Below are 20,181 nucleotides of genomic sequence, written 5' to 3' on the forward strand. Positions count from 1 at the left end.
AAAGTTTAGAAGAGAAAACAGGTCTTGGACCCCCTTACAGCGATCATTCCTCCGTGCCTCTCTCAGAACTGTGTAGCAATATCGGGCTGATTTTTCCTTCCTGGGTTTTCTTTGAGTGTGTTAGAGCCAGACCCCCCCTATAGAGTGACTTTAAGCCCCGAGTCTGTGCCTGGGCTGAGGCACAGCCCTGTTACCTTCTGTGATCAGGCTAGCAACTCTCCCACCTCCTTACAAAGGCCTTGAAGGAAGACTGAGCCCTCGTCTGACAGCTGTCATGATATGGGGCGATAACAGACCAGACAATGGGGGTCAACTGTAATTTTGGCCACCTGCCTACGAGGAACTAGCTAGCTTCGGTTCTGACCATGAGCAGCTGCCAGATGGCGTCTGGGAAATCCCCCCCTGTGGGCATTCAAGCTGTCTGGTCAGAGAGCAAGGGCTAAAATAACAAATCTAGAATCCTTTGCTGGGAGAAGACTGCAGATAAGTGAACAGGTTTTTATAAAGCTAACCTCCATTAACAAAGCATTTCAAAGTAAGATACTGAACTTTCTATGTTTTGATTTTTTTTCTCTTTTCACCTTCATTACTAATTTTTCTCTGAGAATTTTATAAAATAGCATTGGCCGCAAAAGAGTGTGAATTCTAGAAAAAAAGGAAGGGAAGTATCTAGGAAGATACTTCTAACCGGGTGACTCCTTGATGCCTTTAAAATATCCATCCTGCATTCAAATATTAAATGATTAGCACATTGATATGGAAAGTCTTACAAGACATTTTATTAGCTTTTAATGGAGTTTAAGCTTATAAAAAATGTTTTTAAAAGGCCCTAAAATAGTTTTAAAAAGCTACATAGTTTAAATAGTTCTAAAATAGTTCTCAGAGTTTTAAAACAGCTCTAAAATAGTCCTATAAAACTGTTGCAGACCAAAAATAATCTTTCATAAGCACCACTTTTGAAATCAGCTGAAGTAAACAACAAAAAATTACTAAACTATTTTTGAGGGTATGGAATTAAAATACTCAGATTAAAAATTTTCTACCACAGAATGAAAGTATTGGAAAATATATTTATATCAAGTTTTTATTAATGGCATTTTTCTATGATTAGATATTTCATACAACTGAAAAATAGTCCTTCCCAAGCCATTAATTTTTTGAAAATTAAAAACATGTCACAAATTTATTTTTTTATCTGATGGTATTTAATGTGAACTCAGTAAAAGTTAATTGATTAAAACTGGAATGGCCAGACGGCCTTAAATTCAGTTTTTGCTGGTAAGGATTTTACTCGGAAAGAATGATATATATTTCTCTCTTTAGGATTGTACTTTTATTATTTAAATATATTTGATGAGAGGATATTGAAATCATTACATGTCACTGAAAACAAAAGTAGCTTTAACTTTTTTATAGTCCTCTAATGGAAATTTTCATATAACAATGACTGAATTTTATTTCTGAAATTTCTAATAAATCAGACTTCTCCCTGTTTCTTCTATGTTAGCTCAGTGCCCACTACATTTCTATTCTTTTTCGTTACTGCCATTATTCGTATCACTGTGTCGGGAAAGCCGCCACAGTAGAGTTGAACAGGCGAACGAACGTGGAGTGGCCGCGGCCTTTAGTGGCTAGGCGCACTGCCACACGAGTGCTGTGGCCTGATCACGAAAGTTATTCAGTCATGACAAAAGACCGCCATGAGGTCTATAGACCACGCAAGATGTGCCATGGCTTCCTTGACGATATAAAGTGGCCAAGTAATAACGGAGGGAAATAAAAGAACACACTCACTAAAATATTTACTATTTTTCTACAAGTCCATGAGCATTCAAACATGCAATTATTTTACTTAATTCAAACGAATGTGTTCAAAACTGAGATTTTCGCGATAACCATCTTTTCACCATTACAATAAGAATTCATCTCACATTTAGTCTAACATAGAAATGGATTTTTACAAAGAAGGTAGCTATCAGGATATAGAACTTCTGTAGAATTTTTGAATATTAACAGTTAATCACTCATTTTAGGCTCCAAAGATAGCATTGCAGCTGATTCTCAATTAAGCTGCAGGTTTTACATGGCAAACAACTACGCTTTTCTAACTTCTTACCAATTTTTCATGCATTCTATGGATTTTAATTGTTATCTTATAAAATTATTTATCAGGAGAGAAAACAGACTAAGAAGTAAATTTCTGTATCACACAGAACAAGCAAAACTCGCTATAACATCTGGTAAAACTCAGCGAAAATTAGTTCACTTTTTCTCTCAAGCTTCAAAGATTCCTTTTCATCTACACTAATTTTTTTTTTCCTTTTGAACAATGAAATTTAGATTAAATTAATCTTTTTGTCTAGAAATCCATTTTTGGCGCTGAGTTTAACTTTTGAAATTGATGACAAATCTGAAATGGTCTCATGTACCCATCCGCACAAAATTCATACTTCAGTCTCTGAAAGTCATCACTGATATTTAGACCCAAATTTCAACAGGCAACAGAGAAAAATTACTTACGTTTAATCTCCAGATGTGTCCCTTGGCCAAAGGTGGTCCACTGTATTAACTTGATTACTTTTCCCTCAACACAAACCTCTTTTTGCTGCTAAGCTCATTAGATTGATGGATACAGAGAAAATCTGGCAATTTAGATGCCATGTCAACTAACTGTCTCTTTGCTCTTCCTTGAGACAAATTGATTTTCAGTCCCTTACTCATCTGATTTTCAGAAGAATCCCGTGCTCTTCAGAATTGACCTCAACTCACACTCCACACATGAAAACCCCCAAATTTCACAACGCTACCAGAAAAAGGACTAGAAAAGTGTACTTACGTTTGATCTCCAGCTTGGTACCTGGGCCGAAAGTGAGCCACACTGAGGGCTTTGACACTTAGCCCTCAATAAAAACCTCCTTCTGACGCTGATCATATAAGAAAGTCCAATTCCGAGAAAACTCCAGCTGTCTTTCCCCTTCTCCCCACAAAGCCTACTCTCATCACAAACTCAACGATTTGTTTGCTTAGCTGAAAAGTTGGCTATTTTCTCATTTTCTGCTATTTTCTTTTGGGGCACCAGGAATGGCTCATTTTACCAAAATGTCACAAACTTGAACAAATATTACAACAGGACGAAAACCTCACACATAATTGAACAAAAAGGTACTTACGTTTCATCTCCAGTTTGGTCCCCTGGCCGAAAGTGAACCACAGTGATTTCCCTTAACCTCCACCTCTATGAAAACCCACCCTGAAACGGTAGTCTCTCTCCCCAGTGACCCTATTTTGATTTGGAAATCTTAAAAATCAGCGGTCAGCTAGCCTCCAGTGGAATGATTTTCCCTCCTCTGTACCTGATCTGGGAATGAGATTTGTTTTATCCCTGACATGTAATTAATTAGAACACTTGAAAAGGCCGGGGGGCGGGGGGAGAAAAAGCAAACCAATTAGACAAAAACAGTGAAGAATTAGTTGAAAAAAATACTTACGTTTTATCTCCAGCTTCGTCCCCTGGCCGAAACTGTACACACAGTAGTTCCTCCTAATCTCCTTCCTATACGAAAACTGAATTTCCTTTTCTGACAACTGAGCAAGGCTCTGTGTAGAACATATAATTATGCTTCCCCATAGATTTCTGAAACTATCACTTAGACAAGTTATTCTCACCCAATGACTGAATCCCGTTCCTCACAGAAAATGTGTAATCCACTTTTGAGTTTGTTTGTAGACTTTATCTTTGCCTTAGAGGATGTCAGATCCTGGTTGTAAAACGTCAGCTTATACAGATCGCTTCATAGATCCGGGAATCACAAGACAACAAACAACTGAAGAAGGAAGGTTTGGGTTTTACTCACGTTTGATTTCCAGCTTGGTTCCTTGGCCAAACGTCCACCACAGTGATAGCTCCCCATTGTATCAATGTACAAAAACCCTTCTCACTAAAGGGGACCAGAGGCCCTGGGTCAGCTGCTGAAGCTTTACTCTGTTTTCCAGCAGGTGTCGAACCCTCAGGACTTCCCTGATAGAGAATGTTTTTTAGGTAAGATCTAAAATCTTGGAAGAGGATATATTTATGTCTACGGGCTGATGATCCCTTTCTTTAGCCATCTACCCTATCTGGACTGCCTATGTATTTATTTGAAGGTAGGCTGAATGGAAATGACAAAGAAAACAAATAAGTTTTAAAATTTTCACTCTTTTATACCTTCTCCTGGGGCAGGGAGCTTTTGCAAATGATAAACCTCATTCAGTATAATTATGGGATTCTAGTTTTCTCTCAGTTAAGGATAATTAAAGAGTGTCTTTGTATTTGACCTCTCCTTTGCCATGATATTTCAAAAAAGGTATACTAAATGTATATCAGATCAGATCAGATCAAGGCTCATGTTTTACTTTAAAACATATTTTGGCATCAAGCTGTAGAGGACATCTGAGCCCAAAACAAAGATCAAAGATCAATAGAGTAGAAAGTAGACTTTACTTAGTTGATCATCTGTTGTCAGAGGGTACCCACCATGTTCAATGAGATGAACCATGTACAGAATGTCTTTGGAGCTGCTGGGGAATCGTGCCATGCCATGGTGTTTCCGTGGTAACCCCATCAAAGTGTGTGTGTGTGTGTGTGTGTGTGTGTGTGTGTGTGTGTGTGTCATTTTGAGAGACAGAGTGAGGGAGGGGCAGAGAGAGAGGGAGAGAGAGATTTCCAAGCAGGCTCTGTACTGTCAGTGCAGAGCCCAATGAATTTTTTCAAAACTCAGTTCAAGAGAGACCTTCTCTTGGATTATCCCCCAGCCAAGTGACTCTGCTTTGTAGACTACAGAGACAGATCTAGAACACCTAGTTGTTCTTACCGGCTATCAGATTCTTTCTACCCTACTGGACTGTAAATTGTTTGATGTTTCATTGTCTTGTATTTGGAAGGCCCAGTCTAGTACCTTCACTTGGCAAATGTTCAACAAACATTTGCAGAATGAATGAATGAAAAAAAAAAGACATTCCACAATGAAGAGTTGAAAATCAATAATGAACCAGAGCTAATAAATTATAATAAACCAAAGACTAATACTAACCACTGAAATAGTATGTTTCAGGGGCACCTGGGTGGCTCAGTTGGTTAAGCATCTGACTTTAGCTCAGGTCATGATCTCAAAGTTCATGGGTTTGAGCCCCACGTGGGGCTCTGTGCTGGCAGCTCAGAGCCTGGAGCCTGCTTTGGATTCTGTGTCTCCCCCTCTCTCTCTCTCTGCCCCTCCCCGGCTTGCGCTCTGTCTCTCAAAAGTAACTAAACGTTAATAAAAAAAAAAAAAAAAAGAAAATATTTGGAGCTCCCGGCTGGCTCAGTCAGTTAAGTGTCCAACTTTGGCTCAGGTCCTGATCCCATGTTTCATGATTTCCAGCCCCACATCAGACTCTGTGCTGACAGCTCAGAGCCCCTGGAACCTGCTTCAGATTCTGTATCTTTTTCTTTCTCTACCCCTCCACCTCCCTCTCTCACACTCTGTCTCTGTCTCTCAAAAATAAATAAATGTTAAAAAAATTAAAGAAATAATAAGTTTCATAAGAGAAATTGTAACTGTAATTCTGAAAGGTAGGGGTAGGTTTCCTTGATTCTGTCAGCAAGAGTTTTGCTATTGTCTTTAATAGCAAAATCAGCAGTGGATCTCACCAGAAGATGAGGAAAGAGAGGAATCATGGAGGTAGACAGAAGAGAGAAACTGGCCAGTGGACATTTAGTGTGCAAAAGAGTTGACTGAGGACATAGTCAACATAGATCCTAAAGAGGACAGAGTGATTTTTCTCTGCAGAGATACAAGCAATACTAGCCATAATACTTGACATTTATTGAACACTTACAAAGTGTCAGACATTTTACATGAATCATCCACATTTAATTATTCCCCAGAATCTAGGAATAAGAAACTGATATTATCCCTGTTCTATAGGTGAGGAAAATTGAGTTCAGAGATGTTAAGTAACTTCACCCTAATAGTGAGTGGCAGCACTGGGAGCTCATGCACTTAATTGGCCCTGGGAGTAGAAATACCCAATGGAAGCAGCATGCATGGCCGATGACATTGGGGTGGGAGAAGGAAAAGGGATCTCCTTAGACTGTCCTAGGGATGGAAATGAGTAGATGACTGTGCTCAAATGTATATACAAGACTGATCATTGAAATGTTTAGAAGTTGAAGAAATGGAAAATAACTGAAATTTTCACCAATAGGAATTTGGTTAAATGGATTATGATAGAACTTTGCAATGGTGCACTAAGCAACCAATAAGAGGATGAGGTCGGTTTCTATGTAGTCACAAGGAAGGTGTTTGTGAAAATACAGGCCATGGAATGATATGTTTTGTGTGATATTGATTCCATTTTAATGGATATATATGGATATAAATACAGGGTAATTCCTGAAAGAAATACAACAAGTTTTACTCAGTAGTTATCTCCTGGGCTTACAGAGGTATGTTGTTTGGGAAGAGGAGAGCAATGACACTTCCTTTTCCCCCTTCTGTATGTTGTAGATTATCTGATTTTTAAAAATTAGGTGAATACATTCATTTTGTGGTTTTCAGAAACAATAAGGCTGCAGCAATTTTGATAAAAAGTAAACTCTGACATTGCCTACTAGGATTCTCAATACTCACGTACAATGTATAAATATAATTTTAAATGATATATACATGTGCATGAGGGTTTTTTTGGTCAATTAATGTTTTTCTGTAATCTTTAAATCAAGAATTAATCTGGTTCTGTATAGGAGATACAAATGTAGGATAGGTGGGCGTGAGGGAGGGGCTGGAAAGTGGGAACGATAAAGATGATATGGCTCTACTGGGGATTATGTTCCTCAGTGAATAATGTGAAATTGGGAACTAATGTGAAGTTGGGATCTACTGTGAAGAGCGCGTCTAAATTATTGTACTAATATAGTATTTGCTACAGTATTTGCTTATCATAAGAACTATTGTGACAGAAACTATTTTACCGATCCCATATAGTTGTGATCAATAAGAATGGCTGATGTGATGTTGTAACATAACACGGATCACTGAGAAATGGTTGAGATCCTGAATATGTGTATGGTTCATCATTCGAGGGTAAAGGTTGTCTTCAAAGCATCTGTGAGGTTCTGCCAGGATCTACCATTCTACAAAACGCCCATGATGGACCTTGATAATACTGATTTACTGAGGAAAGGCACACTGTCAGTACACGAGTCTGACAGGTTCGTGGATTTGTGTATAAGAGTGATGGAAATGAAAATTTGGGGAGAGCATTCCAACAAACTCATCACTGAAGCTGTTTCCCATTTGACCCCCAGCAAAGTTAGATTCTTAGAATAAATTCTAAACTGCTTGTGGAAGAGAGAGAGAAAGCAAGGGAAAGAGAGTGAAACGAGAGACACCAAATGCCCACCTGTAAGTCATCCTGAAAACTATTGCTAAACTGTCTAATCAATGTTTTTCACATCTACCATTTCAAGAAACACTACTTTTGCCCTTTAGTTGGCGTAATTGACCAGGCTATTTGGAGACATCCGCTTCACTCACACCGGTAACATACAGTAAATCAGCTGACTTGTCCGGGACACTATGGCATAGTTTTGCTTTTTGCAAGGTTTGAGGATGGTGGTTTCCTTACCTGGCTCTGGAATATTTGTGTCTGATAATCCATCTTGAAGTCTGTGGTTCAATATTTTTTTCTACCTCATCAATCACAGTGGAGTCCAAGATAGGTGGTTTTTTTTACATCAGCTTTACTCCTCCTTAGGATTGTAATGGCTATCATTTATTCTTGATTCAAGTTGATATCCCATAAGGTAAGGATGAAATTCTTGAGTCCACATTCACTGGTGCCTAGAACTTGATCAATTGGCGGTCTTCCAGCTAGAGTGCCACAAATTGACACCTATCCTGAATTCCTAAGGGGCAAGGGTGGCCCCATAGCAAGAAGAAGGGAGACAGAGGAGGTTACTTGAGAAATTGCTGCTTCCTTAGTCCTTTGGAGCTGTATCTGTTTCCACTCATCTCTGAAGGAAGAGGTGCTGAAAGAAGCAAAATCCTTTGTTCTAACATGTGCACATGCTTGTGCCGTAAACATGACCCAAGATTTTGGACCTGCTCTGGAAAATGTAGATGTTCATCATGTTTCCAAGAAGACGTTAAGGCTGCGGGTATTTTCTGACTTCCTAGAGTGAAAAAGAAAACAGCAGTAACAGTGCAGGGTTTATTACCCTTGGAGAGGCTTGCCACCCAGATTTACATGTCAAGTGTTGTGGTTTCTGGTTGGTTATACACAAGCGATGAGTCCCTCGAACTCTGCTCTGGAGTTCCCTGCCCCCCTTTGTTTGTCCCCTTGGCATCTAGCCCTAGCCCTGTGTCCTCTTTTATTCTACTACTGAGAAACCTATCATGGACAACTACTTTGATTGGGCTAGCTCTGGATGCAGTTGTGAAATTGATGATTTCAGGCTTGATTCTTCATACTTGTTTTCTTCCCCACTGTCAAATCTTCAGGTCCCTCATGGGCACTCTGCTTTGCTCCCTGATGGCTCAGGACCCAGCCCTGAGTGCCCTCCACCCCCCACCTAGTCTTGCTCATCTTGGGTAAGGACTTGGGCTCTGGATCTTTTCTGCCCACAGTCCCAAACTGCCTTATACCTTCAACGTGTATAATCCTGATCCCATGCAGAAGGATTCTGATCTCTCACGGCTTTCTGTTCCCATTAGCTTTTCTTTTCAGCTCTGTGGGTCTTGGTTACCATTTGACCTAATATTGTATTGTTTTTGCCTCTTGCCCTATTCTTCCTGTTCTTGTGGGTTTATTTCTTTAAAATAATATTCTTAAAAATCTTTTTTTTTTTTTGTATTTTAGGGTGTTTCAAAAAAATTTTTTTAATGTTTATTCATTTTTCGATATTCATTTTTGATAGAGACAGTGTGAGTGGGGGAGGGGCAGACAGAGGGAGACACAGAATCCAAAGCAGGCTCCAGGCTCCGAACTGACAGCACAGAGCCTGACGCGGGGCTCGAACTCAGGGACTGTGAGATCATGACCTGGACCGAAGTCTGTCAGAAGCCCAACCGACTGAGCCACCCAGGTGCCCTTGTTTGTTTGTTTTTAACAAGCAGGTATTGTGATGGAATGTATGTGTTTAATCCATCATCTTAACCTGGACCCTCTCTTTTTTTTTTTTTTTTTTTTTTTTTTAATTTTTTTTTTTTCAACGTTTTTTATTTATTTTTGGGACAGAGAGAGACAGAGCATGAACGGGGGAGGGGCAGAGAGAGAGGGAGACACAGAATCGGAAACAGGCTCCAGGCTCCGAGCCATCAGCCCAGAGCCTGACGCGGGGCTCGAACTCACGGACCGTGAGATCGTGACCTGGCTGAAGTCGGACGCTCAACCGACTGCGCCACCCAGGCGCCCCTGGACCCTCTCTTAATTGACTCCTTTGAGTTCTAAATGGGGTTACTAGGCCAGGTCCTGGCTCTGTCTCCCACCCTAATCAGCATACACATTCTAGGGCTATTAGTCTATTGTTGGTGAAAGAGGAAGCACAGATTACTCCTTTCTCCATCACTGCCACCCCCCCAACACCCCAAGTATCCTGATTATCCTGGCTGATAACACAGAGTTACAAACAAGGCAGAAGGATGGGAAGAGGGCAGGCCTACAGGAAAACGAATGCACTTACACACAAAAGCAAAACCGAAACCCAACAGATTGAAACAAGGAATAATTTGGACTTAAAAAAAAAAAAAAAGTTTATTTATTTATTTTGAGAGGGAGTTGGGGAGGAGAGGAGGGAAAGGCGGAGAGAGAATCCTAAGCAGGCAGGCTCTGCATTGTCAGAGCAGAGCCCAATATGGTGGCGCTCAATCTCACGAATCTTGAGACAGTCTCACAAACCTTGAGATCATGACCTGAGCCAAAACAAGAGTCAGATGCTTAACCTGAAAGGGCGGGCCTACGCCGGCCGACTCCATCTTGTTCTGTGTCCTTCACCTTGACCACACCTCCTCCCCTTGAGTAACCCCCCCCTCACCTGCCTAACAGGACTCCGGACCCTTCCCCAGGACCCTTCCCCAGCCAATCGGCTGAGGCCATAGCCATTACCTCACCAACTGCCCCTAGGCCCCAATAAAACCTTTGTCCTTTGAAACTCGCCCTCTCTCCCCGGTATCTCACCGCTGCGTCGGTGCAGGTAGGGGATTGAGCTCGAGCTAGCTCGAATAAAGGCTCTTTTGCTTTTACATCGGACTCGGCTCCCTGGCAGTATTTGGGGATCACGAATTCTGGGCATAACAAACCAACTGAGCCACACAGGAGCTCCTGATTTGGACTTTTAAGTTGAGTATAATGGACCTGTCCATCACTCGTTCAAAATCCCCCTTGCAATGACAGAAGAAATATAAAAATGAGAATAAAGTTATTTTGTGGTTGGAGAATCATGCAGGATCCCATTAGCAGAAAAAAACAGTTGTGGAAAATCACAAAGATTTAAATTTTGTGATTCAGTTGATGGAGAAACTGAAATCTAGAATCTTCCATTCCATTGCAAAAATAGAAGGGGTCTTTGAGTAGCCAGTACTGATTTTCCCTCAGAAAACCGTGGAAAACATGCACCTCAGAGTTACTAGGGACTGGGCCTGTGTGTGGGATGGGAATAACACCTGGGCTGCCTCCATTGAGTTTGCACTCACCCACCCTTCAGGCTATGGTGATAGTGATAGAAAGAAAAAGAGGCAAAGTTACAGGCATTCAAAAGCAATGGGATAAAAATCTTCCAGGCCACTAGAAGAAACAAAAAATGGACAAAGAAAATTAAACCAGTCTGGCAAAATTCAGGAAAAGGAAATAAAAAATCAAGAGAAAAATGTTAGATAAATAGAATTACAAAATAAGATGGAGAGACTAAGTCCAAACAGAATAGTCATAAACTGTAATAAATGCTGTTAAGTTATTCAAAACTTGAAAATGAGGCACAAAGATGACTGACAATGAAGACTCTTTCCTTGACCAAACTGTACTGTGGCTCCTCTGAGCTCTCTTCTCAAGTGGACCCCGAATTTTGGGCTTCTGTGTTCATCTTTGCGTTGTCCAATTTTAGCAAGAACCCTGTTAAGTCAGTTTAACCAGAATCCGCCTCCTTGATATCTGGTCACTGATGAGGGAGCGTGAGGCAAGCTGAGGACAAAGCACAAGCTTACAACAACCCCCAACCCTGGCCTCCCCCGCCCCCACACCTCCCACCCCAGGTAGGATATGTGTGATATTCCTCAGGTACCCTGGCCCCTGGCTGCCCATAAACAAAGGAAAAGACAGAAAACAAATGGTTAAAGGATAGAGTCTCCATCAGTTTACAAATATCTCATCCTGAGGGCCTAATCTCCAGGAACTCCCTACTGGTTTAATGATAATGCTTTGCTAGAGGGAAAACCACTTTAGCTTGACAATAGCTAGGCCTCCAGTAATCCTGAGTCTTCTTCAGCATATGGAAATCCCTTCAAGAAACTTCCTCTTGACTTTATCTCCCCCAACTCCACTGTGTATAAGCAGTCACTCTTCACAACCCCAGTGCAGCTCTTTCTGTCCACTGGTCCTGTCCCCATGCTTTAACAAAATCATCTTTTTACACTAAAAGATGTCTTCAAGAATTCTTAATTGGCCATAGGCTCCGAACCCCACCAACACTCCAAAACCCAATCAATCACCATCAACATCTGATGGGCTCCTCACCTTCACTGTTCCCAGGCGATGTCTGATCACCCCAGCGTGCCTTCAGCAAGAGTCCTGTTAGGTCGATTTTACCAGATCCTCCCTTGAACTGGATGTTTTCTCTTAGTCATTTTTCCATCCGCTGACCCCCACTCTGCTCCTTGGCTATAAACTCCCACTTTTCCTTGTAGATGGAGTGGGGCCCAATCTCTCCTTCCCACTGTGCAGTGTTTCCTACACATTATCTTGATGATCCTAAGTCTGCCTTACTTTTCTTCAACAAATGTCTTGAGTAATTGTTTCTTTAACACTATGTGTCCTTTCAGGGTCATTTGACTTGCTAGAGAAATGAAGTTTTTAAAAATTTCTAATTATACCTAATTAAAAACTAGATTTCAAAGAGTTGCATGTTAACCTAGAGAAAACTGATGTCATGAAAATGATAAATTATTTTTGTCTGGGGAGGCAAAAGCATCTGACTCTTGGTTTCAGCTCAGGTCATGATCTCATGATCTTAACGATCTCATGGTTCATGAGTCTGAGCCCACATCGGGCTGTGCTGCCAGTGTGAGCCTGCTTGGGATTCCCTGTCTCTTGTCTCCCTCTCTCTCTGTTCTTCCTCGCTCACACTCTCTTTCCAAAAAAAAAAAAAAAAAAAAAAAAAAAAAAAATGTATCCAATCAGAAAGGAGAAATTCCTTAAAAGGTGAGGTCAGTGTGTTCTTAGAAAATGTAGGGATGCAGTTAGGAAATGGAACGTCCATAGTTCTCTGTTCCTTCTATGTATTTTGAAACCAAAGTCTGTGAATTATGGTATTTTGATGATAGATAAAAGAGTTCTTACTCACCATTGTGCTTTCAGTGACTAACAAGTGTCTGGCCTCCAGTTGGTGCCCAATACATATTTATTGAATAAATGAACGAAATGAACAAGTATTGTTGAGGAGTCACGGGAAATCCTTGTTGTTTTCTCTTTGCTATGGTCCCCTCTGGTGTTTGTCTTTGGTAGTTTCTGAAGCCCTGGAAACTGGACAGTGGTGCCTTAAACCAGGATTGTCTTCATGACAGCAGACCCAGAAACCATGTTAGACTGAATAGAAAATAGCCTGGGTGCCTCCTGGGAGGGGTTTTGTAGGTTTGTGGACTGTTTGAACTGGCAGAGACAAACTGTGTCTCTCCCCATTGGTAACAAACAGGAGGAGGCTAGGTGTCTAAGAGAGGAAGTGATTCACTCAAGGCTACACAGGTAGGGAAGGACTGGAATGGGGGAAGAACCAGATGTTTTGCCTCCCAGTTAAAGCACTTCTATTACATTTCCTGAGGCACTTGGAAAAATATTTGCAGACCAGGAAAATTCTCTGCACGGTTGCCATCTGGTCCAAGTCTGACGGGACATTTTTAATGCACTTTCTGAAATCCAGTGAAAGAATGAAAAATGACCCTGAGCAACATGAACGTATGTGTCTTTCTTCAGCATGTCAGCTGCTGTAGGACTCAGGATACCAAACAGTTTTTAAAACTGGAAAGAACTGCAAAGTTATATTGCAAAAAGCATGGGTAGAGGGAGGGGTGAAGATTTTGGTCTCAAGGCTATCCTCGTCCCGTGACATGATTTATATTTCTAAATAATGGTGGTCCGCACTCTTTTACTATTTCCTGGATAGGTTTTGTAAAATAGAGGGTTTTTTTTTTTTTTTTTGAGGTTTTGGTAAAACTTAATTAACCATACATTTACCTGGACCTGGACCATGATTCAAACAAACTTACTGAAACAACAGTGTGTAGAGATGATCAAGGTGGTTTGAATAAAAACTGGGAATTAGATAATATTAGAGAATTACTTTTAGTTCTGTACCATAGTAGCATAGCACTTAATTTTTTAAAGTCCTTTTCGGTGAGCAATGTACTAAAATTCTTAACGGATCAGCTTCAGAATACTCCAGTGTGTGTGTGTGTGTGTATGTATGTGTGTGTGTGTGCGCGCGCGCGCACATGTGTGGACATGTATATGATCTATCTTTGTATATGATTGGCCATTGCTGTAAACATTAAAAATGAAAATAAAAAGAAACAGTGTCACATTTCCTAGAGTGACTCACCACACACTAGTCAGGGTGCAGTTGTGAAGTTATGCCAGTAGATGGCAGTGTTGTATAAGCCAACAAACCTACATAGGTCTAATGGGATGGTTGAGGTTTCTGGGTAACAAAACTGTTACAAGCCAGGTCAGATTTTATTGTTTTTAGGCAAAAAGTCATGGAAATATTTGAAGAGAGAGAAAAAAAAGGCAGGTATAGAGCAATCTTAAATTATTTTTAAAATAAGCGATTTATAAGTCTTACTGAGAATTTAGGTAGGATAGTAAAATAAAATCCCCTGTAAACTTATTACCCCTGTATAAACATTTGGTCCACCCCCGTCCCCTCTTTCTGTTTCTCTACCTCCAGCTCTATTTCTTAGTGTATATTGATTTTCAGTGGTCAGCCCCACTTACAGGGGAAGCAAATTTACAGATAAGTGGTTGATGAGCAACAAGCCTTTTGGATGATTCTCTTTTGTAACCAGCGTGATCCTTAAAAAAAAAAAAAAAAAAAAAAAAAGGAAACTAGATGTAATGATTTCCCTGTTTAAAACTCTTCAAAGGTTTCTCATTGCAGTTACAAACCCCTTGTCACATCCTCCTAGGCCTACACCCGTGGTTCTCGTTTTTGGCTGCTGTGATTGGAACCTCCTGGGGAACTTTAAAAACTACTGATGCCTGGTTTCCACCCCTGGAGATTCTGATGGAACCAGTCTGGGTGGTCACTGGCCACCGGGATTTTCATGAACTCTCCAGGTCATTCCAGGGTGACTTGACCTGACCCCTGGCTACTGTCTAACTGCGTTTCTTACTCCGCCCCCTCTCCTTTTGCTCCATTCCCCAGGCCTTCTTTCTGATCTTTGGGTTGAGTTCTTTCTCCCCTCAGGGGGACCCAGAGCCTCCTCACTGCTGAGCCAGATGCCAGGAGCCCTTCAAGGCCAACCCCAGATTCCATCTCTGTCACGGTCCTGGCCCCTGGGGTCCTCTTAACTATCAGGAATCTGGAACTTTGGAGGGCAGGGAGTTTAGCAGCTAGAATCTTTCATCCCTGGTTGTACTTGGGAACGTGCGCATCTTTAGGTATCAATTACAATATTCACAAGGCTAATTTTGTCTTCACAGTGAAGATGTGGAGTCTGAGGTGTTAAAAGTCATCCAGGCTCTTTGGAGTCCTTTATGCAGGATCAGAACCAGAGTGAGGCAGGAGATGTACTCGCCTCAGGCACAAAACTTAGGGAGATACACACACACACACACACACACACACACACGCACACACACACACACCGCTCAGTAATTCAGATAAAATAATCTTTTAATGCAATATTTAAAAATCAAAATTTATGCAAAAATCCATGATAAAAAATATGAGAATTGGTAGTAAAGACTGGATCTAGCTTGTGAATAAAGAAATATCAATGGAGGGGGCACCTGGGTGGCTCATTCAGTTAAGCCTCCAATTCGGCTCAGGTCATGATCTCACGGTTTGTGGGTTCGAGCCCCGCTTCAGGCTCTGTGCTGACAGTTCAGAGCCTGGAGCCTGCTTCAGAGCCTGCTTCTCTCTCTGCCCCTCCCCTGCTCGCACTCTGTCTCTCAACAATAAGTAAATTTTTTTTTTTTTTTTAAAAAGAAGTGTCAGTGGGGACTGTTTATTTTGTGGCTGTAGTATACTTGAGAGAATTTGATTCTGTGCCCTTTCTTGGGCGTTGTGTCTCAAGCTAGGGTGATAGGGATTTTCAGAGGTATAACATTTGTGATGAGAATATTTTATAGTAAAATGCAAATGGACCAATCGTGGGAAAGAATGCAAAATTTCTCTGAAGGTTTAAAAGAAAAAAAAAAAAAAAAAAAAGAACCGAAGGAATGTTTCCTCAGAAAGCTTTAGGGTAAGTCCTCAGAATCCTAGAAGATACCCATTTTGTTTATTCTGCCACTAGGTGTGGTCAGCGAGTGTGAGAGGCAGTCATAAAGCTTGCAATTCCAGAACATCAGGGGGCACCTGGGTGGCTCAGTAGGTTAAGCATCTGACTTAGGCTCAGGTCATGATCTCAGGATTCCTGGGTTTGAGCCCCCCATCAGGCTCTACACTGACAGTGTGGAGCCTGCTTGGTATTCTCCCTCTCCCTCCCTCTCTCTCTCTCTCTCTCTCTCTCTCTCTCTCTCTCTCTCTGCCCCTCCCCGGCTTGTGCTCTCTCTCAAAATAAATAAATAAACTTAAAAGAAAAGAAATACAATTGGATTTTCCCTTAAATTTTTCCCCCCAGGGGGAGAGAATTGGGGAGTACAGACATGTCCCACACTGTCTTGCCTGGATTTCCCATATATACAGCCCAGCAGTTGAGTCCTACCCCGTGAGAGCTTTGTAAAGTAAGAGAAGGAATAAGAATGGTCTATGGAAAGAACAGTGGGGAGGCAGAAACGAATGCTATGCCCGGCATTCTTACAGATGGGACCTGAGGGATGTGAAGAGTGTTATCAGTCAGGGTTCTCCAGAGAAACGGAACCAATAAGATATCCATGGAGAGAGAGATTTTGAGAACTGAGAATGTGGGGGTTGGTGAGTCCAGAATCTGTAGAGCAGGCTGGCAGCCTGGAAATTCAGGTCAGTGTTGATCTTGCAGCCTTGAGTTGGAAATCTGTAGGCAGGAAACTCAGGCTGAGTTTCTATGTCGCATCTTAAGGAAGAATCACTTCTCCTTTGGGAAACTTCAGTCTTGCTGCTTAAAGCCTTCAACTGATTGGATGAGGTCCCCACCCTCATTACGGAGAGTAATCTGTGTTATGCAAGGTCTACTAATTTAAATGTTAATCACACCAAAAGCTACCTTCAATGAGAAAGAATGAAATATGGCCCTTTGTAGCAACGTGGATGGAACTGGAGAGTGTTATGCTAAGTGAAATAAGCCATACAGAGAAAGTCAGATACCATATGGTTTCACTCTTATGTGGATCCTGAGAAACTTAACAGGAACCCATAGGGGAGGGGAAGAAAAAAAAAAAAGAGGTTAGAGTGGGAGAGAGCCAAAGCATAAGAGACTCTTAAAAACTGAGAACAAACTGAGGGTTGATGGGGAGTGGGAGGGAGGGGAGGGTGGGCGATGGGCACTGAAATGGGCACCTTTTGGAATGAGCACTGGGTGTTGTATGGAAACCAATTTGACAATAAATTTCATATATTGAAAAAAAAAAAGCTACCTTCAGGACCACATCTAAACTGGCAATTAACCAAACAAACTGGGCGCCATAGCCTAGCTAAGTTGACACGTAAAATTAACCATCACTAGGGGTGGATTGGGGGGCTGAATGATGGGAGAATTGACCCTTTGTCAGGGTGAGGTATGGATCCCCAGCTTGGATCTACTTGATACAGAGTATAGCTGGGTCTTAGGAAATTTCTCACATCAAGAAGCAGTGCAGAGGCCACGTGGATGCCCACAGAACAGCCAACGTACCACCTCACGGAGTGAGCACCAAGCATCTGCCGCGCTCAGAGACAAGATTGGAAGAGTTTCAGTAGCTGGATACCTGAAGCCACAGAAACCTATGCCGTCCTTATGGGGATGCACGCTCAGTTTCTTAAGGGAATTGCACACCCCCACCCCCACTCTTCCCTCTGCTGGGGAATCAACAGCAGGACCAGGAACAGGCAACCCTGAGCTGACTTCTCAAACCATTGGATGGAACTAAATTTTTTTTCTTTTCTTTTCTTTTCTCTTTTCTTTTCTTTTCTTTTCTTTTCTTTTCTTTTCTTTTCTTTTCTCTTTTTCCTTTCCTTTCCTTTCCTTTCCTTTCCTTTCCTTTCCTTTCCTTTCCTTTTCAATGTTTATTTATTTTTGAAAGAGAGACAGAGACAGAGAGACAGAGAGACAGAGAGTGTGAACCTGGTAGGGGCAGAGAGAGAGGAGGAGAGAGGATCCAAAGCAGGCTCTGTGCTGACAGCAGCAAACCCACTGTGGGGCTGGAGACAGATACGGGGCTGGAACTCATGAACTGCAGCATCATGATCTGAGGCCAAAGTCAGATGCTCAACTGACTGAGCCACCCAGGCACCCTGGAACTAAATTTTCTTGAAAGAACCTAGATTTAATTAATTCGCCAATTTAACGCAAAATGGAAATATTGAATTGAAAAAATAGAATAACTAAAATTCAGGATTCAGACTTCCCTTAGCTCAAATTAGGGTCCTGCTTTTCTCCTTAAGTGAGTAAGTTCTGGTCCTGTCTTCCCATCTCTCTGGCCCTTTGTACAGCCCCAAAACCGAGCTCAGGGGTTTGTGGCATCCTTACATATCTGCAGGATAAAAATGGCTTTAGAGTCCCAATATCTTTGGTCAGAGATTTTATAAAAAGTTGGGCCCAAAGTTCTCCATTTCCTTCTTGTGCCTTCCATTCCTTTCTCCCTCCCTCCCTTCCTCCCTCTCTCCCTGCCTCCCTTCCTCTGTTCTTCCCTCCCTCCCTCCCTCCCTCCCTCCCTTTCTTCCTTCCTTCCTCTCTTCCTCCCTCTCTCCTTCCTTCCTTCCTTCCTTCCTTCCTTCCTTCCTTCCTTCCTTCGTTTCCCAGCATATTTTATAATTTTACCAGGATTATTGATATGAAGAGCCTAGCTCATCATTTCTGGAAACTCAACCCATTTAAAAACATTCTTGAATTTAAAATAGAAGCTCGGGGCGCCTGGGTGGCTCAGTTGGTTTGGCGTTTGGCTTCGGCTCAGGTCATGATCTTGCGGTTCACTAGTTCAAGCCCCACTTCGGGCTCTGTGCTGACAGCTCAGAGCCTGGAACCTGCTTTGGATTCTGTGTCTCCCTCTCTCTCTGACCCTCCCCAGCTCACACTCTGTCTCTCTCTTTCTCTCAAAAATAAATAAACATTAAAATTTAAAAAATAAAATAAAATAGAAACTCATCATTAGATCTTGTAGCAGTTTGTCATTTTAGAACTTCTGAGTTGTTCTAGGAGCTTCTAAGTTGACTTCTGTGTTTCTAGTCCTACAACTATATTTTTGGTGGTATTTTTGGCTCTTTAGATTTACATTGGATACTTTCATAACCCACTGCTCATGCAGTTTGCTTCTTTACTCACCAGCTGCTTTGCATAGGCCCCTCCAGGCCCAGACCAGCTGCTCAGGTTTGATAAAAGGGGCCTTTGCCATGTGAGCTAAGCTGCATCGGGCAGGCAGGGACAGCAAGATGGTGGCCCAGAGGCAGGTCCTCATATCCTTGTTGCTGTGGGTCTCAGGTGAGAAACTTAAAATTTGCCACAATCCTTTTGGAGTAGTATCGGTTAGAGTTAAAAACATTTTTTTAAGGTATAATGAGAAATACCGGCGATTTCCAAAATAGACCCAATTATGCACTGACAGGTACAACGCTTTTCAGACGACGTATTTCGGTGTCACGATAAAGTGCGTATGTATCATCATTATCTACTCGTGCTTGCAGGTGCCCGTGGGGCGATCACGATGACCCAGTCTCCGGGCTCCCTGGCTGGGTCTCCAGGTCAGCAGGTCACCATGAACTGCAGGGCCAGTCAGAGTGTTAGCAGCTACTTAGCCTGGTACCAGCAGAAACCAGGGCAGCGTCCTAAGCTGCTCATCTACTCAGCTTCCACCCGGGCATCTGGAGTCCCCGACCGATTCAGTGGCAGTGGGTCTGGGACGGATTTCACCCTCACCATCAGCAACCTCCAGGCTGAAGACGTGGCGAGTTACTACTGTCAGCAGTATCATAGCTCTCCTCCCACGGTGCTTCAGCCTCGCACACAAACCTCTTCTCCTGGGGCCGAGGGTCAGGGAGGCTTGGCTGCACCTGCTGCTTCCTCCCTGCTCGGCCCTGAACATGCACATTCCTGTATCTGCCTGAGAAGCCACCTCTCCCGACTTATTCCTTGGAGGGTTGTTCAGGGCCCAGGAGAAAATTAAGGGGGTTGGCTTTTTTCTGGATCCCTTTTGGTGGGAGATTAGTGAAGACAAATGCCGTAAAGATGTCTCAGAGAAGCTGTCAGGAGTTTTTGTGTCGCAGGAACCTGTGCATTTCCCACAGACGGACGGCATAATTGACCCAGTAAGGTTGTCTCTACCCTTTGGGGAAGGGTCCGGTGGATTTTACACCCTGATGGATGAATTCTCTCTTCCCTGTGCCTCCTTGACTCTGGAACATTTCTCTTTTATTTCCTTATTCTCTTGGTCTCCTTTCTTCACCTGCAATCAGGACCTTCCAACTCAGGACCTTCCCAATATTAAACCTTTGACCTCTCCTATTCAGAACCTCCTACGTGGAAGGTAGCATCCCTCTCTCACTTTTTCCTTCAGTGGACCCTATTTTCCAGCTTTCCTGAGCAATGGCCCTGACGTTTGTTTCTGCTGTCTCCTTCCGTACCTCCC

At 42.2% G+C, this 20,181-nt stretch overlaps 1 long non-coding RNA gene and 1 gene segment (V, D, J or C); one reads left to right on the plus strand and one right to left on the minus strand.

Annotated features, from left to right (window-relative positions):
• The window catches only part of LOC122216309, an 82,297-nt gene that overhangs the window by 872 nt on the left and 61,244 nt on the right, over window positions 1-20,181 (minus strand). The window contains 1 exon segment of the V gene segment in view: window positions 3,489-3,526. Within this exon segment, the coding sequence occupies window positions 3,489-3,526 (38 nt within the window).
• Window positions 3,488-20,181, plus strand: part of LOC122216312 — a 72,610-nt gene continuing 55,916 nt past the window's right edge. Inside the window, exon 1 of the long non-coding RNA XR_006200825.1 lies at window positions 3,488-3,522. This is a non-coding gene — a long non-coding RNA (uncharacterized LOC122216312). The remainder of the gene's footprint in view (window positions 3,523-20,181) is intronic.

This window comes from Panthera leo, chromosome A3, assembly GCF_018350215.1.
Source record: "Panthera leo isolate Ple1 chromosome A3, P.leo_Ple1_pat1.1, whole genome shotgun sequence".
NCBI classification, from domain to species: Eukaryota; Metazoa; Chordata; class Mammalia; order Carnivora; family Felidae; genus Panthera; species Panthera leo.